We start from the raw sequence: 23,944 nt of genomic DNA on the forward strand, positions 1-23,944 counted from the left end.
TTTGAAGGTGGCTGTCTTTAATTAAAACATTGTACCAAACAGGATTTAGATGGGGTCCAACTCCCAGAGCAGCTACAAGATTTTTTATTTAATCCTCATTTCTTAAATAACCAACTTTAATAATTGATTGTAACCAAACACAAAAACACAAAGTTTAGAATTACTCCAGAAGCACACTGTCCACTTTTTTAGGTACACCCGCACAATCTAATACAATCCAATACAGCTGTTCTGCCATAAAGTTGACCTTTATGATCAATAATTTGATGTTTTGTTGACGTGGCCATCAAGGTGTTCATTTAATCATATGTTTTAGCACTGAGATTATACTTGACGGTGAAGGTGTTTCTGATATTCTGCTGCATGTATATCACCAGATCATGAGAAATACTTCTCAGTGTAATGCAGTGCAGTTCAACACCACCTTTAACTATGACCCCAATAATATGTTTATCATTGACTTTACACATTTGGAACAATGCCAATGAAAATGGAACATCCTATACTTTGTAAAGGTAGAATGTTTGGCACAGCTGTCGTGTTCAATAGCAATAGATTGTACAGTTCTACCTAATTAAGTGGCCACTGAGTGCAGGTCTCCTGTCCAACAATTTGAAATCCGCACATTTCTCGTTTTCTGTTATTTTGACGCTTTGAGACCAGAGGAGTCACTGGATCTAACAATACTGAAGAAGCAAGTGAACCCTCCCACATTTTGCTGCTGCTGCTCTCGCTGCTGTTGTCGCTGTCTGAACAAAGTGAAAATATTCGGTCCGTTTTTTACAGAATTCAGCAAAATTACAGACCTATGAAAGTTCAAAATGTCCAAGTCCAAACACCTTTCATATCATTTAATTGTCCTCCATCGCATTGCCATGGTAACATCATCCAGGATTATTGAAGGCTGTGACCATTGAGCGGACCTGTGGAGCCAACATGGCCGCCACTGAAAAGAAAATGGTCCCAAAAAAAGTGTCATGTACATACTGTAAGGCTGTACGTAGGTTTAGTACTACAGCTTTGAAGCTCCACTCCTGCTTGTTTTTGTTGTGTGCTTTAGCTGCATACACACACACACACTAACACACACATGCACACTCTGACAAACACACACACACTAAACGTACACTAAATAATATTTGTGCAAAGAAAATAAATGACAAAAATCAGACTCCAAACTGTCTGATAGATGAATAGATGAACTACATTCAGCTACAACAGCCTGTGATAGTGCAATACCTACACACACACACACACACACACACACACACACAAAGTCAATCTTGCACACAAACACACACACACACACACACACACAGACGCATTCACAAAATCACGTACACACGCACACAGTCAGATCTCAGTGGCGATTCCGGCGCTGAGGTGCTTGGCCTTTCCCCTGCAGGATCTGATCCCATCTCTGAACAGAAAGACAGACAGACAGGAAGTGAAACTGATGGGCAGACTTGAGCTGTCACTCCATACACAACACATTATGTTCCTGATGAAGTCTGTTGCTGTGGTTAAAGGATACCTTGGATTTTTAACACTGGGGCCTATTTTTTTTTACATACTTTGGGTTTTAAATAACTAGGAGGTACAAAAAGTTTTGTCCCACTTGGCAGTCATGAAACAGGCTGCGAGAAGTGCAGAATGGCTGCAGTACACAATTTTAGGGCAACTGCATCAGTCAAAGTAGGTCCACTGAAAATGCTTGTTTTTGCCACTGACAGGCTCAAGTCTGACAACGTCATGGTGAGGATGCTTACAGAGGTAGACCTGCAAGATCCTTTTGGTTTAACCACAACAGCTATTATGCCACTCTTTTCAAAACCGCCCAATTAATCCTGCCGAGGTCACGTAACCTCGAGCAAGATGGCCGCTTGAGATTTTACCCCTCTCAGGGCTTTAAATAAATTTGTGATTACCTCCAAATAAACACAAGTCTTCTCGATAAACTTCATTGCAAAGATGCATAAATCCCAATGTGATAAAGATTTTCCTTTTTTTTCGTTGTCTGGTCCCCATACTGTTAAGAAAAAAGGGACTGAACAGGTGGGTACCTGTGTCACTAACGAGGACCAGCAGGATGAAGCTAGCATCCCAGAGCTGACCGGCTCAGCAACCATGGAACACATTTATTGCTGAAGTTAAACCTGTGGCACCTGTGGTGCTCGCCTTGATGCCACTGATGGAGCCCTGAATGAAATAAAAACATCTGTTATGTCGGTCAAGAGCTGTCTCTAATCTCTTAGATTAGATCTTAGAGTGGCCGACCTGGAGAAGCGTATGGAGGAGGCTGAGGGCAGGGTCTTTGCTACAAAAGACAACTACGGCAACAACAAATCTTGCCTATCTGCTATGGAGAAGATGGTGGAGCTGATGTGGCTGAAAGCTGATGACCTAGAAAACTGCCACTGGTGCACCACACCTCTCTTGTATTTTCCTAAAACAATATTATGGATCTTAGTTGGTCTGCCCGATGACTTCCCTCAGCTGGAGATTGAACGCACTCACAGGGCCCTGGCTCCCACCCCGACCCTGAACAGAGAGGCTGAGCTCAGAGCAGCTCTAAAGAAGCATGACATCCTCCATGGTGGCTGTCATCTACGGTTTTACCCCAGCCTGTCTGCGGAGGTCCTGCATGGATGGCGAGTGTTTGACACTGTGGGGAAGGCAATGGCCCACAAACATGTATTGTGGATTTGCTCATCCGCTGTCTCCTTGTAGGATAGATTCGTCTATTTGGTACCCACGAGTCTGCTGCCGCGTTTTTGAATACTCTTAAATAAGGTAACTTCTTACACTGAGAAAGATTGACATAACCCACACCGAGCCCCCACCTAACATGATCTGCTGCTTTTGGTTATTTCATGGACAATATTGAGAGTAAGCAACGGAAATGACCCCATCCATAGTATTTACCTCTTCCCTTGAAATTAAGGTGTCTTTAGTTACTTTGTTACAACTTGCCTCATAATGCCTATTACAGTGCACTAAGAACTGTTATAGAGTACTTAAAGTGCTCCTACATCTCTATACGTTGCCTTTTGATTTCTATTTTCACTTTGAATTACTTAAATAGGCTTACCTATTTCTATATCATATTATCTTGTTTATTTCTCACAGAAAACTGGATCTGCACAAAGTTCTTGTTCAGGTGTATGTACAACTCAAGAACTGTAATTTTGGGGAAACTCACGGTGGTGTGATTATTTATCCTGGAGTTTGGATGTTGTCTTGGGTGTCCGAGGTGCTACTTTGGTCTACCTGTTAAGTCTTGGTCAGTTTATGCTTAGCATGTTTGGTGACTTCATTTGTGGTATTTTTAGCTGTCTTGTCATCTCTCAAAATTTTGGTTGATAATAATGATTCTCCAGTGTCTCCTACTATGATGCGGGATGTGGTTAAAGCCACTTAGCATGGGCATCTTATCTCCTACACCTCACATCAGAAGAACGTTTTAGAGGAAAAGAGAAAAATCTTGAAAAAGAAGTTACTAGGTTGGAGCAGATGCATAAACGAACACCCTCAGCTGCAATTCTAAAAGCACTGGTGGCTGCAAAGATTAAATCCAATATAGACCACACTCATATTCAGAAGCTACTACTGCTTCACCAAACAGAAGTACTACAAATTTGGCAACAAGTCCAGCTGTTTACTTGCCCACCAACTGAAAAATCAGAACACTGGCCGCTCAAATAATAAGATCAGAAGATCATATGGCAATGTCTCTTGAAGTTTCTTCCAGTTTGGGTGCTGCATTCACTTCTGAGAAGTTCGGGCCAAGCCATGCCGAATGGGAAATGTCCTGGCCCAGATGAGTTCCAATAGAATTCTACAAGAGGTTTTGGCCAGAGATTCACCCAATTCTTATGCCTGCTATTAATTATATTTTTAAAGGGGAAACTCCACCTTCCTGGAGGAATGCTTCCATTAGCTTACTCCAATAAAAAAGACAAAAATCCCCTGGACTGTTCATCATACAGGCCAATTAGCTTACTTAATGTAGATTACAAAATAGTTGCAAAAGTGTTGGCTCACAGACTCACTTTGATTAAAACTTTTTACTTTGATCCAATAGCCAGTGTCAATACAAAGGGCCTGATGCCTGCGGGTTGTTTCAGTACGCAGAAGTTGCAGACAAGGGTGCCCTCTATCACCCTAACTATTCCTATTATTCATCGAACCCCTGGCAGAAGCCATCAGGACGAACCCCAAAATAAATGGGATCAATATGGATGAAGAAAATCATGTGATTTCCCTGTTTGCGGATGATGTTCTTCTATATTTAAAGTCCCCTGAAAAATCGATTCCAGCAGTTCTTAACAGTGTAGGCTCATTTAGTGCTTTGTCGGGTTGCAAAATTAAACTAGACTCTACCTTTTGATATTCCCCAGGATATGCCTATACAAATATTTCAAATATTTGGGTATTTTTGTCACTCCTGATTTGAACAGTCTGGAGGGATGTGAGAAAATATTTGAACATTCCCTCAGTTATTTCTGTTTGGTCTCCCTTGGCTTTGAATCGCGACACACATCAGGAGCGGCCCTCCAAAGGTCTATCAAATCTTGCAGGTCTGTTGATATCCGACTCTGTAAAGTCATTTGAGATTCCCTATAAAGATTTTTTCAAATTTCTCCAAATTTGCCACTTCTTAGGGTCTCTTTTAACCCTTTATAGGGCACTCATTGAAATACTTAGAAATTCAAAATTTCAACCCTTGTCCATTACTGGTGGTCATTATAAGACTTAGTACTAAGTACTAAGATACTTTTGTGAGTTTTTCAAAAATGTTTTCAATTTTATGGTGAAAATCAAGGTCAATGAAGTCACCATATATGGTTTCTTGCCGGTCTGTCATGTGGCCTGATTGTCGCTGATTGGCTTGAAGAAATCTCGTAGTTCTACTGCCAATATATGATCCCATGCCCGATTTCAGCCAAATCTCTTAAAGGAATGATCTAAAAGATTTATGTTTCATTGCTGTACTCTGGTTCTTCAGCTTATGATTCTTTGAAGCTGCTGTGCAGATGCAGACACCACATTTCTGTTAATACTTCTTGTATTTCTGGCTAAAAAGTGCATTTTGCTGCAATGGTCAACCCCGCAGCTCCCCACACCAAAAAAAATGGAAAAAAAAATACACCATGGATAAAGATAGTGATTTTTACCTCGCAGAGCACGGGAGCTGCTGGTCCACTGCTGCCTCGATTGTTTATTTTGTTTGTGTTATTGTATTATTGTGTGTCTTTGGTGTTTTAAAGGGTTAGTTGCGATCCACCAAAATATTCATATTCCGTTATAATTGGCGATTGCCACCTGAGGTGATCCACTGGACCAAAACCTTTTATACCTACCAGTCACTTCGAGCCAAAAATATGTAAAACTAGGGCCCAGGTTCAAACTTAATACACAGGTGTGAGCAACTCAGGTTGTGAAACAAATTCTATTTGAAGTCAATGGAAGGATGTGAGCAGTCACATATTGGCTCTAAGGTACAAATTGATTACAAAGTGTCCTCTAAACCCTATCCTACTTAGTTCATTCTAGGAAGCAGTTCACATTACTAACAATGTTATGATTATATGTCCCCCTGTACCTGCTGTTTACTCTGAAAACAGCAGGCGCCGCTGCTCTGAAACCATCTGCACCAGTGTGTTTTGGATTGAAAAATGCTGCTGTGTGTGTGTGACGGCATTTGGATGTAGATCACACCTTGACCTTCCTGCCCATTTTGTTCCTCCACTTTTGAGCAATGGAGCCATCAATCAGAAGCAACCTGCAACCACAAACAGAGGTTTTTCAGGGTGTTATAGTGGAGGAGCCCTGTCAAGATCAGAAGGAAGTATTACAATTTTATGAAATATAATATTAGGCTCATTCAGCAGGGAACCATGTAGTTGTGCTACACCATACATTTAACGCATGAAACTGTCATCAAGTAAATACACAGATAAGGAGATATGATGTGTCAAAGCCCAGCTGTACTGCAGATCAGACAACAGCCTGTAATTAGTTTGATAACAACCAATTGGACCCAAAAGAGCTTGGATGGAGTTGAAGTCTAAAAGGAAACCCTTTTGTCAGTAGCAATACTCGTACTATCTGTTAGACTTCCTTGCTGCTCTTACCTGGACGTCTCCTCGTTCTCATAGCCCATAATAAGGTACTCTTCCCCAGGAGACAGGGGAGGACACAGGCAGGAGGAAGAGTAGTAGAGCGTCTGTGTCTCCTTGGGAATGTTGACGAGAGAAGACTTTAGCACCTCCTTCACCTCCACCACTGCTGTGGGCTCTAGACCGCGATTCCTCACCTCCCTCACCCTCGCCCTGATCACTGAAGGAGAGAGTCATCAGCATACATGGACACAAAGACCGGCCAATGCCTTTGGTGCTGAAAACACTGCTGGATGTACTGACAGTGATCAGAGTCTGGAATGGAGGTCAAAGGCTTTGTGGATTGGATGCATCCAAGATTTCAGGAGTATAATTTGGGTCAAAAAAACTGCATCTGTAGTCCAGTGTAGTCCCATTAGTTACCTACAAGTGCTTGACATACTACATGCAGGGCCAATAAAGACCTTACATGTCACTCCACAGGACATCCAGGCAGTCAAGAGGCTGAACTCATTTGACTAAACTGCTCTATTTTAAACCTCTTGTGTTTTTAAATTGTTGTTACACCTGTGTGTTTAGATTTTGTAATTGTCTTGCAGCTGTCTTTTTTTTTTTTTTAAACTTCTTCTCTGTCATCATTCCTTGTTTGAAACAACACAAAATGAGACACCCCCCACATCCAGTGACACCAGTCTGTCTCTGTCAGTGTCTCTCCAGTGTAGTACCTGCTGTTTCCTGCATATAATCAACCAAGATGCAGCAGCCCAGGTAAATCATTGTCACAACAAATGGAGATTGGGCTGTCAGACAGTGCTCTGCTAATGAATTCACACAGTGTAAAACTGTAGGGGAAGTACAACAAAAGCTTCAGGAGATCAAGAATCAACATAATGCACAACAGCTTTGCAAGTGTTACACTATGAAACCGGAAGCTGCAGCAATCTAAATAAAATGGAATGAGTCTCTCTGCAGTCCAGTGATGTGCATACTCATATACTGCAAGGGGATACACCTGGGTCAGGACCCAAGGTAATGCAGTGTAAAGTGCAGTGGTTTTGAGAACTGGGGGCAAAGCAATCAGTTCGCTCTGAACAGCCACATTTTGAACGGGTACTGTACTGATGGAGGAGAAAGCAGCACAACCAATAACGATGTGTTGTAGCAAGTTGGAGTCAACAGTATAATCACAATAATTAGCTAAATGAATGTACCAGCAGTCGAATTATAAAGACCACTCTGTTGCATGTCACCACGTGAGCTCTTGTTTTTTATGATGGAAAAAAAATCTAAATTTATCCCCAAATGGATTATGTGGCCAAAGGCATTAGTGATCATGCCATATCATGCCTGTGTCCTGGAAAAGCTTTTCTTGTCTTTTAGCTTTTATGTTTCTAATATTATCTAAGTAACGTAACAGCCTCTGCTCAAAATCTTTCCCTCTACATGAAGGAGAAAAACTGGTCAGAGAGAATGAATCCGCTGAAGAATTTAGTGGTACTTAAAAGATTTTTCAATTACAATATGACAATATTATCAAATTATCTCATATATATATCAGTAGGTACTAGGTACTACTATAGACTATTCTATATATACACAACAGTGTCAGAGTAAAACATAATGATCTTCTTTCTCATACTTGTAAAGTCCCACAGGGCTCACCATAGTTGTAGTTGTTCCTCAGGTAAGTTTTCAAACCCATTCCGACTGTCTTGCATTTACAGCGATCTAAACACCACACACACACACACACACACACACACACACACACAGACACAGACAGTTGTGTGAGGGTTAAATATATAGTACTACATCCATTACCTTAGAGTTTAATCACCTTTAAGAGAAAGGAACTGACACACCAAATGTATCCACTACTGTATTTTTAAGCACCAAGTTAGCGTGATAATGGAGTGATATTTTTCTAATGTGTGTGAATTCCACATGTAAAGTCATCACTGGGAGTCACTGCTCCCGGCCAAGAAATAGTCCGACACAACCCCCCCTGTAAAACCAACAAATCGTTGATTTTACACTTTGACTTTTGTACAGACACAAAATACACATAATTAGCAAGCTTTGGAAGAGTTGGTTACCTGTGGACGGGTAGCATGGTTAGCTGTTCTCCTGTTTCCACTCTTAATGCTAAGCTTATAGGCTTTACCTTCATATTTCTTGTACAGACCCTAGAGTGGTATTGAAGCAGTGCTAGAGACAGGTAAACAGACAGCTTACCTCCATTTGGTCCTCTGCAGTGGAGGTTGTTGGAGTCCATTGGAAAGTCTGGACTGGATTCTATTAAGGGATCAAACCCAGAGAAGATCAGCTCTTAAGCAAATTGGTTAAACTGGTTTCTAGACTGTTTGTGAGGCAGGTGTCACTGATTGGCTTGTTGTTGCGTTGCTGTTGTTGATATTTTATTCACCCAACAGCTGTTTGTGTGTCCAACCTGATCAGCCTAATATCTAACACAACAGGCAGAGAGAAGGTCAAAGGTTAGCCTGACCTGGGTTACACCTGGCTGGGTCCTGGTAGTATGGATCTACAGAGACACAGAGAGGCACCAGTCAGTGTCAGAAGAGAAAAGAAACACATTCCCTTGTTTCTTCGTTTCATCAAAAAAAACAAAAAAAAAACGGGAGGGGGGTATTCAGACAGTTAGACACCAGAATAGTTAAAAAAAATACCAATACCATCGATTAACAGCATTAGAAATGAAATGAATCACCTTGCAGTCTTAACCAGACATGTTTAAGTCCTGCTCTAGCATTCCCTTAGGGCTCCAGTGTTCATTACAGCCACAATATGACAGAACAATCAACATACTCATCGACATACTTAGCTGTTGTTAGAGTGTTAAATATGTTTTGCTAAGGATTTGGACCAAATCACAACCCAAAGTGGAGTATCCTGGTAGATCCTGGTAGACAGATGGGTTGGTGCGACATCGGCCATTGGTAATGCAGATGCTGTCTATGGTGAATACTTTTCAATCCTCATATACAGTCTAGTGAGCTTTGGGTAGTGGCTGGAAAAATGTGGATGCAATCAACCCAGTTGAGTTTCCTCCACTAGACTGTGGAGACAGGGTGGGGAGCTTAAACATCCAAAGGGAGCTAGTAGTAAAACTGCCCTTCTTCATGTAGAATGGAGCCAGTGAAGGTGGTCAGGACACTTTCCTTTGGGGGTTTTCTGGGTCTGAGACCCAGGAGCAGACCAACAGCACACTGGGCAAGTTACACTGAATATCTGGCTTGGTAACATCTTGGCACAGCAACCTGGGCCAAGATAAGCTCTTTTCAGCAGGAGAACTAACCACTGTCACTGGGACTTGCAGGTCATAGTAGTAATAGAGGACTTCTGCTGATCCATTTAGTGTCTCTATAGAACAGCAATCAGTGCAATTTACTTGTAAATACAGATCCAGAACTCATGCCCTTTCAGTTCCCGTGTTTGATTATTGATTCCCTCCAAGGTTTGAATATGTCTCTCTTTTAGTTTACTGACCTTCCTTACAGATTATCATACTTAAACTTAGAGTGACTTAAGTGTTCCAATCAGAGACAAACTTCTTAACGGCAACTTTCAGACTGGACTGCCACTGAAAATCACTTGAATCACTTAAGTGATCCACCCTGACTGAACCTCAGCAAATCAACAAATCACACCGAGGGAAGAATCTCAAAACCCCGCTGAGCTGAGCGGAGCTGGGCCAGCTCAGAGATATGTGGGTGTATCGTTATGGAGGTCAAGGAGACCGCGATGAATTTTTTCTTTGGGACTTGCTGGTCCAGGGCCTGTTTAAAGAAGCAGAGGACAGTGAGGGTTTTATTGACTGTAAACTGAGTGGGCTGCCTGTATCAAGGAGCTCTTTGAGAAAGTCAGTGGGAGTGAAGTCGGAGGGGAAATGACTCACGCTATCTGTTGGAGAGGGAGCAAAAACAAACTGCTGAGAGGAGAAACATGATAGAAAACACTGATAGAGCTCAGCTAAACAGGGAAAACTGCCTCCTGATGGTCCATGTTTTTCAGTGAACTATCCTTAGATAGAAGTATCGTCTATATTGAGTTTCTGATATTATTCTGATATTATGGCTGCAACTTTAGCTTTAGTGTCAGTCTTTTAGCACGATATCATATATGTAGCCATCAAATGTACATTTAAGAACATTCTAAAGGATTCTAGTTTTAAAAGTAGTCCACTTGAAAAACTCAACACTTCATTAGCTAGTAAGTTTCTTCTGTGAAAGAAATAGGTAAACTATCATTTGTCAACTGCACATGTGCTGTATGAAGAGAAACCTGGACAGGTTCTAGCAACGGCCAACTATCATCTTACTTTCATCCACTTTGGAATTGGACCACATGCCCATAAATATGGGAACATTTGTTGTTGCCTTTAACATTCTCCATCCCTTATTCGACCCTGTTGCCACATGTTGTTCCTCACGCTTCAAAGCTTGCAAAATTATGTATTTTACAATATAAATACATATCAAATACACCAAGCAATTGTTTGATAATGATCATGGTTGCAAAAAAAAGCATCAAAAGGTTCAGTAGGTAACTTCTCCCTTGAGCCATCTGCAGTGTTACTGTTGTGTTCCGTTGTGTAAGCCATCGTCTACCTGCCGCATTGTTAGCCTGTGTGTGCATGACAGCCTCTTCTGCAGGGAGGGGCTTTACGGGCAGAACTGCAGTGCTTCCAGGGGGCAGACATGAAGTTGTTCTCTTATTAATTCTGAAGCTATTTCCATTCTCTTCTCAGTGTTACCATGTGCTGCTTTAACTGACCGACAGAACAATCTCGTCACAGGTTCATTCAATAGCTGTCTGAAGCAATCAGGTTTATCAAATGATCACAATGAGTCATGGAAATTATGATCCAAGGTTCAAAGTTGATTCTTGAGGTTGGAAATTTGAGAAAAACAATTTCACCACAAGGTCCATTTAGTAGCTCTTCTTATGCCACTAAGCAGCTGCCAAATGGACCTAGTGGTGAGATTTTTTTAACTGTTTCCAAGCTCAAGAATCAACTTTGAACTTCAGCCAACATTAATTGGTGGACTGTTTTGGAATGAAAACGCCTCCTGCAAGCATTTTTGTCTTTTGTCTGTCATTTCCTTGTTTTTTCCTCCTGCTGTTAGCCTCAACATCTTCATCTTTGTCAACACAAGACACAGCAAAAAACAGGTGCAGTCATGTTTTTGACACAAGTAAGACCACAGCTGCCTTGAGAGAAAATAACAGTCATGAATATAGTAATGATCATATTATAAATGATAAACATAGTGATACCTGGTCCCTCTGCTTTGACAATGGCCTCAGGTGAGATACAGACTCCACGGTCGTACAGCGGCAGCTCGCTGCAGGCCAGACTGTCGGGCCAGCTGTGGTTGTAACGCTTCATCACCGGCTCACAGCCGTACTTTGCCCGCTCACACACCGCCTTACAGGGTTTGATAGGTTCATGCTGGAAGTCAATGGTGCAGATGGGAGCATACATGGCACACAAGAAGAAGAGCAAATCCGGACTGCAGCCAGTACCTGGAACACACAAACAGGTGCGTAACCAGTAATGCACCAGTGAGAATCTCTTTGGTGCAGTCTGAAGTGAAGTGGCTTTAAAAGACTCTAAAAGTGGCATTTAACAAATGCGAAGATGTTTGAAATTCACTATCGCTCTGATCTACACCTGTGACTGGCTTCTTCTCAATGGCGGCCAAAGCTCATGGGTATTGTAGTATTCAGACAATGATGAACAAAATAAGGATTTCTAAGAAACAAATCGGATATATTTAAAACATAAACCCACAGGATTAAACAATAACTGGGAGAATCCATGATATGTAAAACTGAGGATAGCATTCAAACAAAAATTCAAATACAGAATGGGGCAAAACACTCCAGCATCTCCTACACTAGGTAGGCTAAGAAATGATGGCAAACTCATGCTATTCATTAAACCTTAAATAGCATAATTAAATGGAAACTGATTTCAATGTCCAAACACTCTTTTTCTGCTAAACTAAACAAAAAAGTTCTTTCTTACGTCTTTGGTGCAGAAGAAACACAAGCATGCAATAGTAGCGCTCAGGCTTGGTGTGATAATACTTAAAATTATAATTCAGCCTCAGACTTTTCTTTGGTCAATCTGAGGAAAGTTAGCAGTGGCGACAGGAGGTCCATCTCTGCACTTGTCATACATGAGTGAAGGGCCGGTGCGTTCAGGGACATTTGGCTAACAGCACACAGGACTTACTAACTGCCTTCCAGCTGCATGTTTCACACAGAATGGGACCAGAAAAAGTTCAAGACTGGGTCAAAGAGGACAAATCTGTGGTGTTATTGCAGAGCAGGACTGAGGTTTGGCTGCACAGCTTCACAGTGAAGTCACAGAAATACTTTGAACTTGTGACCTTAACTGCTTCCTGGTTTTTGGCCCCCAGGTCTTTCATTACAACATTTTTCTGGTTAAGGCACATTGCCTTTCCAATTTCTCTCTCCACTCCTTGGACCTCAGCTGAGCTCTACGTTCAGCCAGTACCTAAAAGTATTTATTGAAGGCAGACGTCTATGCATCATGAAATATTAAGGCAGTTAATGAGGTTATCCACATGCCTAAATTTAATTCGGCTTCACAGTTAAGCGGGGTTTTCCCAGCCTAACTAACTGCCAATCAGATTTAGTTTCTATTAAAAAAACAAAACATTTGGCCTAAGGGCACAAACTAGAATCAGCAGCAGACATAAAGCAATGACTCAAGATATGTGAACGGAATAAAGTTAAAAATATGATCATGGAAAAGGATAAAAATATTCAAACTCAACTTCACTGGCAGGCTGTGATATAAGGAAGACTAAGAGCTAACAGCTAAGCTAGCAGCTCTGTCGAGCTGTATTTACAACCAGTTAAATTCTAACAATAATCAATACTCTAACATGCCCATGATAATGCTCACATGTTAAAAGACCCTGAGATAGCCCTCTTTTCGCTTTTCTGAACTATGCTGTTGTTACTGACAAATCTAGTTTGGTGATGGTTAAGGTTAGGGTATAGGTTAGTGTTTTTTAGTTACAGTTAGGTGTCATAGGTAATGATATTTGAATATTCGTTGAATTATAAAAAGCTTATGCAACTATCGTTTTATTTTAAGAAGTATATTTTCCTTTGTTTCCAGCCGATCTTCACAAGAACGGACATTAGCTAGAAACAGCTATAGCAGCTGATAATAAAAACAACAATGTAGTGAAGTTTGAAAGAGTTACGCCCGCTGCATCTATCAGCAGAGAGATGTCACAGGATACGTGGCACACTTGTACAGGTTAGCTGACATGTATTAAAGATGGCAGCCGAGCCGTGCTCTGGTTCTCTCTCACCACACCACACCCTATGGACAGCTGGGCTGTGTTTGGAATGGCATACTAACGTACTGCATACTACTTGATCAAACCATATGGATTACATACCGCCTACTAATGAAGTATGCCAATTCCAGCAGACTGTTCACACTAAAGTATGTTCAAGCAATACATCTTCTCTGCAAAATAATCTTTTCCTTGTATCTTGCACTTTCTGGGTCAAGTGGAGTGGAAGTATATTTGCCTAACTAATTTCAGTCCGATGGTTTTCTGTTAGTGTTGTTCTGTACTGCTATTTAACATTAAAATCTATGGTGAGTGTCGTTTGTTTCCCCCCAGAAAATGGTGGGGACGTGTTGCAAGCTGAAGTGCCCGGATGATCTATGAAATACACTCCATAGTCAATTTGAATAGTACGTTAGTATGCTATTCCGAACACAGCCTGAGACTCCATATGTTCACTATTTTATGATTCTCACCTTCATCCATACAATGCTGATAGTACTGATGTTGTGTTAGGTTGTTACGTTACTCTGAATCTTGGTCAAAATAAAGTTTTCAAGGTTATGTTTGTGTAAGCCTCCTTTTTTGTATGGTGTTAAAGCAGTCTCATAAGTATTCACAGATAAATCAAATCAGATCAACTTTCGTAACATGGTGGACAAATAAATGCGTGAAGTGATTTCTATCCATAAATCTGTATCTGTCTCTCAAATTTGCAACTTGGGTATCATCATTTGTATGTCAATTTAGCGTTTTGAAAAAGGTTAATAGCCTAATTAAGCCTAATTAATAAAGAATAATAACCACAATAAGAAGAAACCAAGTGCTATCACTGGTTACATGCGTGTGAAGTGAAGGTGTGGCAGCAGCGTGGCTAGCTAACCATAGCAGCTTCATGGAGGAGTGTCCTCTCATTACTTCTTTTGATAATATAATATAGTGTGAAACAGCATAGTAAAACATGTGCACAAGAATCCAATTCAAAAATATCTTTCCATCTCAAAAACTTGGCAATCAAATTATGGTATGAGAGTTGCAAATTAGAGGCACTGATACAAAAGCAGATTTACAGATACAAATCTCTCAGCATTTATTTGTGCATCATGTTTTAGGAGTTACGTAACTTGACTGAATTTACATATGAAATTCCATACTTCTGTTGCAAGGACTCAACATGTATCAATAGTCCCGACACAATAAATTGTACAAATGGGGACAACGACCACTCTTTAGTCTTTAAGGTCTCTCCTTGTAGTCATTTGTAGTGTTACATTCAGGTGTTCCATCCATACATCTGGCCAATCGCTACATTTGTCTTTTGGGTTTTCAGTTTCAGTTTGACCATCTGACAAACACCTTGTAAGTCTATGTGTGCAATGTGTCTACCAAACCTGGTCCTAGGGCCCAATGCCCTGCACGCTCTAGAATGTTTCCCTGCTCCAACACACCTTATTTAAGGCCTCCAGCATCAGAATTGAGAAACGCTGCTCTAACAAGTCTACGGTCAACTTTATAAAAAGATAACTACTTGAAGCTAAAAACTGATTTACTGATCATGCTACAGTACCATACGCAGTGTAAATACAGGAAGTCTGGAATATTTACATTTTACAAAGAGAGACATCAAGATAAAGAAAGTAAAACAGAGAATACACTACACTGTAAAAACTCCCACTGTCAAATACCTACAGTTTACAGGCAGATAAATGCAGATTTACAGAGCAGCGCTATCTGCTCAACTGATCAAAAACACACCAAGGCTGTGATATTCAGTATCAGCTGGTATGTAGAGAAGAAAAGTGTCTGTCGGAAGAGAAAACACACAGAACGAAGACAAACACCTCTTTCAGTTTCACTCCCACTGGCAACAGGGAACCAGTCCAGTCCATTAAATGTTGAAATGTAAGTGGACTAAATACTTTCACACATTTTTCATTAATCTGAATCTTTTGCGTATCATTTACAGAACTCACTCAACACGTCATTTTCTCACAGTGTGAGTAGCACACAAACTAAATTCAATTAAACTGCGAGGCCTGGAGGCAAAAACAGAAGACAAAATATGGACACTTTAGACCAAAACTGTCTGCATGGACGGTGGGTGAACTAGCATTCGGATCAGTTTACATCTGATGATCAGCTGCTGGGAGTTTATTTCATTAACTTTTGGACTTAAGTAAATTATAAAACGAAGCAGCAGTGAGGCTGGACTGACAACGCTCCATGACAGTGAACTTTTAGACAACAACCTCAGCATTACTATGTACTGAATTTACCTTCACCCTGCTCTCTGGATGACCATGTTGGTCCAGACTAAAGCATCTACATTACTTTTGAATGGTTGAATTTTTGTGGAGGCTTCGTGGTCACCAGAGGATGAATCACACCGTTTGGTGATCCCCTGACTTTTTCCCTAGTGTTGTCAGCAGGTTGACATTTTTGGGTCAAAGTGAAATGTCTCAACAACTATTCCAAGGATTGAAGTGACTTTGATGGTCCTCTGACTTTTCCTGGAGCGCCACCATGAGGATGACAGTTTTGATTTTAAGTGAAAAATCTGGACAGCAAGAGGACAAATTTTTAAAGATATTTAAGGTCCCTGGAGTATTAATTGTAATCATTTTGATGATCCCATAACTTTTTATCAACAGGTCAAAAGTTCCACCTGCTGAACACTTTGGTTTATGCCAAAGTATTTGGCTCCAACATTCTCCAAGCTGGGGGTGAATGGGAGAAACAGCCTGCCTGATCTAAACCAGAGCTGTTGGACATCTGTGCAGTCATCTGTCTATAACAAACACTATGTCCAAGCACATGGTGGTTCCTAAGTGTGCATGGTAGCAGAACACCTTAGGCCAAAGATTCGTGATTGACTTTGTGGTCGTGTCACCAGATCTGGTTCCTGTCTAACCAAAGTGACAGCTGGGTCTGTATCCTCAGCACAAAGTCAAACACGTTCTCAGTGGGTGTTGGACTACGCCAAGGCTGTCCCTTGTCACCAGTTCTGTTTGCAATATTCATGGCCAGGAACTCGAGGTGCAGCCAAGGTGAGGAGAGTGTTCATTTTGGGAACCTGAGAATTGCACTGGGGCAATTTGCATCTGACTGTAAACCGCTGCTGAGTCAGCACCTGCACGTCTGAGGCCACGGCGCTCTGCTTGGGGCAGATAATACATGCAGATAATACATACAGGTGGTAATACACCCTAAAGTTCAAGCATTTTAGGGTCTTGTTTACCAGTGAGGGTAAAATGGTGATTTGTGCAGTAATACAGATGCTGTACTGAGCTGAGCCAGAAGGCAAAGCTCTGCATTTACTGGTCGAACTACACTCCAATCCTCACTTCTAATCACAAAAGAATGACATCGCAGACACAGGCAGCCAAAATAAGTTTCCTTTGCAGGGTGTGAGACAGGGTGAGGAGCTCAGATATCTGGAGGGAGTTGCTAATCCTTTGCATCAAAAGAAGCCACTTGAGGTGGTTCTAGCATCTGGATAGGATCCCCTTGGAGGTATTCTGGGCACATCCAAGTGGGAGGAGACCATGGAGCAGAACTCACCGGAGGGATTATATATCCCATCTGGCCCAGGAATGCCTTGAGATCCTCCAGGAGGAGCTGGAAAGAAATGCTTGGGAGGGGGCTGTCTGGAGTGCCCTGCTTAGCCTGCTACCACCGTAACCCAACCCCCGATAGAAAATGGATGGACAACATTCAGTGGATCAATTACCAGTTTTGTCTTAGGAATTTATTATTATCACACACTTTAAAGTACAGTTTCTTCTGCCTTAATGCAGTACTGTGCAGTGTGCCAAAGAATGAGTAGATTCTTTTGTTCTTGTGTGTTGTCAAAACTTATTTAGTGATAGGACCGAATCTCTATGACGCACTGCACCTCCTCATGAGTCCATGTCTGTCTGCAATTACTGTGCATCATGCTGCATTTTGTAGAAATCATGAAGTGACAGGCTTCAAATCTTAAGCATAACACTCAGTGCAGCTGGGAATGGGAGCTGGTTTAATCAAAAAGGTGCAATGGCTCCTGCAGTTGGAGTACCAGGGTTTGTTTGTTTCCAGACCGAGACCACCTCTTCAACAAGGGTTCAATCCATCATAACTAAACAAGGCACGTGTGAAAAAACCTCTGTTGCAGTTTGAGAGTTTTATCCATCACTTTTCAGGTGTGATAACATTTTCCTTTCCAACAGTTGTGCTGCCTGCACGACATCAGCAGTTTAAGGTCTGAAGTGAGCTTTGAAATCACTGACTAGGAAGAGAAAACTGTAAAACTGTGTGTGCGTATGATTTTTTGTGAGTAAAGATGGACGAACCTGTTTTAATGTAAAATGTTTCTAAATGTAAGATACCATGATGAAAATGAAAATGATTCTGTAGTTATTGGGCAGGTTGCGAAGAGAAGCTACATTGAAAATGATTTGTTCTTTCATTGGAAGCAGTTGTGAAAGGAAAAAAAAGGAGGTGAAAGGAAGGTATGAAGAAGTGTGAAGGTATGATATTGACACAGCGATATGTTGTTAGCTCTGCTGCACACTGAGGGGTTCAGCATTGACAGCTTTTCCCTGCTTTTAACATAATTACTTCCTGGTCATGTATCACTCTTTGCCTGGGATTTGTCACCATAAATGAAGTTTGATTTTAAAAATAGATCTGCGGATGATGATTCCAGATGCTTCCATGTGAACGTGTGACTACCTTTATTGTACTGACCTGAGGACATTAGTGCTTCACTGATAGGGAAGGAACCACAGTTATTTCACTTATGTGTTTTCTCTGTGGTTTTACAGGCAGGGGGCTTGTTCTTAGACGTGTATTTATGAGGATGCAGGATGGTGCTCTGCATTTGATTTACAGTTTGTTTTACAATTCGTTCACAATTTTTGCACTCTGATTTGTTCTTTTATTGATGGATGAAACATGTTTTGCTGCTGACCCCATCCAGAGCAGTACATTGCTTAGCGTCCCCACCAGGACCTCTGCCTGCCTCTCCAAGCTGGGGGGTGTGCTGACCATTATCTACTGTATGTAATACACCGTCTGTGGATAAATACCTCATACAACCTCACTTCAAACATCCACACTATTACTACATCACGGTAACTCGAAGTCAGGAAACTGATGGAATTATTTTTTTTTGATGTTTTATAGAATTAATCAAGAGTTAAGCATAAAAAAGGTTAATTGAAAATAATGGTTAGTTGCAGTTGCGATACACATATTTCACATATTTCAACGATCAGTGACACTAAGTTTAAAAAGGATACAGAAGATAATACCAATTTGCGCCCATACTAGTTCAGTTTAGGTCAATAACCCAATATTAATATAAAAAATAACACTAACACTGGATTAAAATAAACCATTGTCTTGGGTGGGTTTCTACCCTTGGGTATTAGGTGGAGTTAACCCAGTACTGTGTTGGTGCTGTAGTGACCAAAATCATTTTTACTGTTATTATTATTATTATATATATAACATTATTATATATACATAATATTTCTCAGTATGGGCCCAGGATACTGGAGCTTTTTCCAGGGAAATGGGTACAGATTTTGGCAAGAATTCCCAGAAAATAGCAGGACCTTAATCCCTAGTATTCAATTTGCTTTTGAGGTTTTGAGGTTGAGGAGTGTGTTTGTCCTGTAACTAATTTTATGAATGCCTGACCGAAATGTTCAGGTTTAGCTACCCAGGAAGCGATATATGTGGTATGACCGTCTTGGATCAGGGCTACAGTCAAACCAGAAACCAATAGTAAGCTGTAACTCTGGCCAGCTCTTCAAACTATGGCTGCTTCATCACTGTCTACTATTACAGGAGCCATTTGTTTCCCTTTTGAGTGAACTTTATCAGAAGGACGGTTTCCACAAAAATGTTTCCATGATCTCTAAGTGAAGAGATCATCAAGTTTCCTGTTGCTCAGTCAGAGGGATTCGACCCAGATCCAGCTCTGCTCCAGCGAACTAATTCCTTCTATAGATTAAACAAAAAGAGGAAGAGCGGAAGAAGAAGAAGAAGAAGAAGAAACAGCAGCTGCCACGATGTGGAATCTGTTGGGAACGACTTGTCACAACATATACAGTTATAGTGTGTATTATTTGTCCAGGTTTGAGGTATTTGAGTTTTCTATTTCCGTTTTCAATCAATGGAGGTGTACTGACTTCAGTTTGTGGTGTCTGTATTATATTTAAAGAGTAAGTGCATCTCAGTCTCGTAGTTCCACTTGGACTACAAACTCTTGGTGACTCCGCAGCAGTGATGTATGACTGCACTGTGGTAAAACATGACATCGTGACATCAGTGTGGTCGAAAGTGATCATGCACAGCTGTGAAGTTGAGAGGAGAGTTTCAGCAGACTTAAAGAGTAAATTACCACCCTTCAAAATTGTTTACTGACCTCCGCTGGTTTTAACGTCTCACTTTGTTGCAGTGATGCACAAGTGAACATTGGGACAGTGCGACATTACTGTTGGGGGTGGATAAATTGCTCTACACTCCATGTGCCTTGCATGCTTTTTCCTGTAATTGTAGTATGTACTGCAGCTTCTACTCTACAGTATGCAAATAATAATGGGACATACACTACCGTTCAAACGTTTGGGGTCACTTAGAAATTTCCTCATTTTTGAAAGAAAAGCACTGTTTTTTCAATGAAGATAACATTAAACTAATCAGAAATACACTCTATACATTGTTAATGTGGTAAATGACTATTTTAGCTGCAAATGTCTGGTTTTTAATGCAATATCTACATAGGTGTATAGAGGCCCATTTCCAGCAACCATCACTCCAGTGCTCTGATGGTACATTGTGTTTGCTAATTGCGTTAGAAGGCTAATGGATGGTTAGAAAACCCTGAAAACAGTTTAGCTGGTTAGAGAAGCTATAAAACTGACCTCCCTTTGAGCTAGTTGAGTATCTGGAGCATCACATTTGTGGGTTCGATTAAACTCTCAAAATGGCCATCCTGCAACAGGACAATGACCCAAAGCACACCTCCAAATTATGCAAGAACTATTTAGGGAAGAAGCAGGCAGCTGGTATTCTATCTGTAATGGAGTGGCCAGCGCAGTCACCAGATCTCAACCCCATTGAGCTGTTGTGGGAGCAGCTTGACCGTATGGTACGCAAGAAGTGCCCATCAAGCCAATCCAACTTGTGGGAGGGGCTTCTGGAAGCGTGGGGTGAAATTTCTCCAGATTACCTCAACAAATTACCAGCTAGAATGCCAAAGGTCTGCAATGCTGTAATTGCTGCAAATGGAGCATTCTTTGACGAAAGCAAAGTTTGAAGGAGAAAATTATTTCAAATAATAATCATTATTTCTAACCTTGTCAATGTCTTCACTATATTTTCTATTATAAATAAAAATATATGAAAAGTGTGACTTTTCATGGAAAACACAAAATTGTCTGGGTGACCCCAAACTTTTGAACGGTAGTGTACTACTTGGTCATAATATTGCACCTTGAAGTTTGACCCTCTTGCTCATACGTCCATTGCAGTGCAGTCATGCCTGCTCATCTGTACATGCTCTCTTGGCAGCCCGGTCAATGTAATGCATCTTTCTATAGTGGGTCATATAGCTAGAAAAGCTTGCTAGCTTGCATCCTGCATATGATAAACTACATCCTTCTGGCATATTAAATAGTATGGTATGGGTATTGGAACGTGGCCTATTAGTCTCTTGAATCTTTGACGACAGCCAGCACACCACAGCTGTGGTCAGGTGTGGTCTGTTGCATTTGTGACCACACCCAGCTATGGTGTAGCACGGTGAGACTACATCACTGCTCCTCAGGGAGTGGAAAACCTTCACCGTAAGCACTGAGCTTGTAGCATGAGCTTCGGCATATAGTGGTGCAATCAAAGAGCCATACAGCCATGTGTTGCCTGGAAAACAAAGTGTGCATCAGCGTCTGTATTGGCAGATCATCACATCCTGAAATTACGTTTATGAACAACTGAGTTGAGTTTTATGTTTTGAGGGAAATGTAATGTTGACCAAATGTTCTATTAACATAATCAGGAAATGTTGTTAATTAAGGTGCCTGCCAACTAGCAAAAATGTTGGCCCTGAGCGATCAGTAAAATGTTTATTTCATTTACTTTGCAATACTCTACCCACTCATAGTGACTACAGCATTATTCACCTTTTTATGGTCAAGTTTGGGCACTGGCAGCGCTTGGTTAAGGTCAAGGAGAGATCATGATTGATAAAGCAGTGACTTTTGTATTAACATTTAACCAAAATGACCAAAATGTTTTTGTTGCCTAAACTTAACCCCAGACAGGAGCGTGGACCCCGAGCACCTGCTGCGACTCCAGCATGAGGCATAAATGTAGTGTTCCATTCACTCAAATAACCTCTGAGCATAATCCAGACAGTGATTACGTTACAACATAAGTATGAAAACAATTCAGTAATATACAGAGGCAATTTCTAGGAGACAGGGTTGCACATCCATACGGTCATATGCGAACTTTGATGTGCCAGTTTGCTGGAGTTGGACACATTGAAATGGAAAAGTTCAAAAGTCTGAAAATAGAAAACTGCACATCTGAGAGACTAAAACATTAAAATATACCTTACAGCATTGTTCAGTATATATTATAAATACCACAAAGTTATATCTAATATATAATTGTCACAATAATGATTTGTTAAACGACAAAAAAAAAACATTTCAGGATTGTTTATTTGATATAAAGTTGTAAAAGATCTCTAAAAACAATATAAAGTGCAGAGATGGAAGAAGTTCTCAGATAATATTAATCAATTAATAATATAAATTCTACTACTGAATTATAATCATTGATGCATTAATGTGTTCATCACTTTAATGGTACATGTGGAGCTCACTTTTGACACTTATTCCAACAAAATGTGCTGCAGTAGGAACAGAAGATTAGAGAAAATGGGAAGTTACTTTCCACCACTGATGGAACTTTGGCACAAGCTGCTCTGTCTGTGCAGGAGCCCCTCACTCCAGTTAATTAGGCACCGGGTCCATTAAAGAATTAATTAGGGGCTAATTAGTGAGGAGACCGCAGAAACTCACCCAGCAGCCCTTCAAACTGCTCGATGGCCAGCACCGCGTTGTCCTGCGTGCTGTGGTGGAGGTGGTTGGGCATCTTGGTCATGTTCCACGGCATTGACCGGCACAGCGGGATCCGCACGGACTCGCAGGACGCCGCCCGGACCGCAGCCGGCCACAGCGCGCAGGACACGGCCAGCAGAGACACGGAGAGTCCCGGGGAGAGCATGTCGGTTCACAGAGGGGACGCTGGAGTCACGCTGGAGTCTCGGTCATCCACGGAGAGTTTAATCCCGAATGAGGACGTGATTTCCCTGCAGACTGGTGCTTCTCTGCTGCGGATGTCTGGTCTGCAGGCAGCTCGAGGAAACGGGAGGAGCTGCTTTCTTATTCAGACTTTCACCTCCTCCTCCTCCTCCTCCTCCTCTTCTTCCTCTATCCCTCCTTCTCCTCCTCTCCTCTCCCCTCCTCTCCTTCCCTCACCTCTCCTCTTCTTCTCTCCCCCTCTCTTATCCTCCGTGCTAAAAGATAGATTCCTTTTAGATGAAAAGTCAACAGCAGTAAAGCCTTTAAAAGCTCTGAGCTGTGTGTTCATTAGGTTTCCTGAAGTCACTGCTTAGTACTCACACCACTAAGTAAAAGTACCAGTACTACAGTGTAAGAGTACTCCTTTACAAGTAAAAGTACTGCACTCGAAATTATACTTGAATTAAAAAAAAGTATCAGCAGTAAAAGTACTGCAGTATTCTCAGCAGTAAAAGTACTGCAGTATTCTCAGCAGTATCTTCAGTAAAAGTACTGCAGTATTCTCAGCAGTATCTTCAGTAAAAGTACTGCAGTATTGTCAGCAGTCTGAGCAGTAAAAGTACTGCAGTATTCTCAGTATTCTGAGCAGTAAAAGTACTGCAGTATTGTCAGTATTCTCAGCAGTAAAAGTACTGCAGTATTGTCAGTATTCTCAGCAGTAAAAGTACTGCAGTATTGTCAGTATTCTGAGCAGTAAAAGTACTGCAGTATTGTCAGTATTCTGAGCAGTAAAAGTACTGCAGTATTGTCAGTATTCTGAGCAGTAAAAGTACTGCAGTACTGTCAGTATTCTGAGCAGTAAAAGTACTGCAGTACTGTCAGTATTCTGAGCAGTAAAAGTACTGCAGTACTGTCAGTATTCTGAGCAGTAAAAGTACTGCAGTACTGTCAGTATTCTGAGCAGTAAAAGTACTGCAGTACTGTCAGTATTCTGAGCAGTAAAAGTACTGCAGTACTGTCAGTATTCTGAGCAGTAAGTACTGCAGTATTGTCAGTATTCTGAGCAGTAAGTACTGCAGTATTGTCAGTATTCTGAGCAGTAAAAGTACTGCAGTATTGTCAGTATTCTGAGCAGTAAAAGTACTGCAGTACTGTC

At 41.2% G+C, this 23,944-nt stretch overlaps 1 protein-coding gene across 1 annotated transcript; it reads right to left on the reverse strand.

Moving 5' to 3' along the window:
* Positions 1 to 394: 394 nt before the first annotated feature.
* Positions 395 to 22,782, reverse strand: frzb (frizzled related protein). Its single transcript, XM_070838056.1, has 8 exons — positions 22,567 to 22,782; positions 11,421 to 11,669; positions 8,629 to 8,664; positions 8,358 to 8,417; positions 7,785 to 7,850; positions 6,138 to 6,342; positions 5,722 to 5,785; positions 395 to 1,420 (listed from the first exon to the last, which is right to left on the reverse strand). The coding sequence occupies exons 1-8, from the start codon at positions 22,769 to 22,771 to the stop codon at positions 1,361 to 1,363; spliced, it is 945 nt and encodes a 314-aa protein (XP_070694157.1). The 5' UTR covers positions 22,772 to 22,782; the 3' UTR covers positions 395 to 1,360.
* Between the last annotated feature and the right edge of the window lie 1,162 nt (positions 22,783 to 23,944).

Source organism: Pempheris klunzingeri, chromosome 10, assembly GCF_042242105.1.
Source record: "Pempheris klunzingeri isolate RE-2024b chromosome 10, fPemKlu1.hap1, whole genome shotgun sequence".
In the NCBI taxonomy this organism is placed as follows: domain Eukaryota; kingdom Metazoa; phylum Chordata; class Actinopteri; order Acropomatiformes; family Pempheridae; genus Pempheris; species Pempheris klunzingeri.

Excerpts from the sequence above, each read along its gene's own strand:
- frzb (XM_070838056.1), bottom strand. The coding sequence starts at position 22,771 with ATGCTCTCCCCGGGACTCTCCGTGTCTCTGCTGGCCGTGTCCTGCGCG. Across the intron at positions 5,786-6,137 it reads GAGAACGAGGAGACGTCCAG|GTTGCTTCTGATTGATGGCT; the intron begins GTAAGAGCAGCA and ends TTGTGGTTGCAG. Across the intron at positions 1,421-5,721 it reads AAATGGGCAGGAAGGTCAAG|AGATGGGATCAGATCCTGCA; the intron begins GTGTGATCTACA and ends CTTTCTGTTCAG.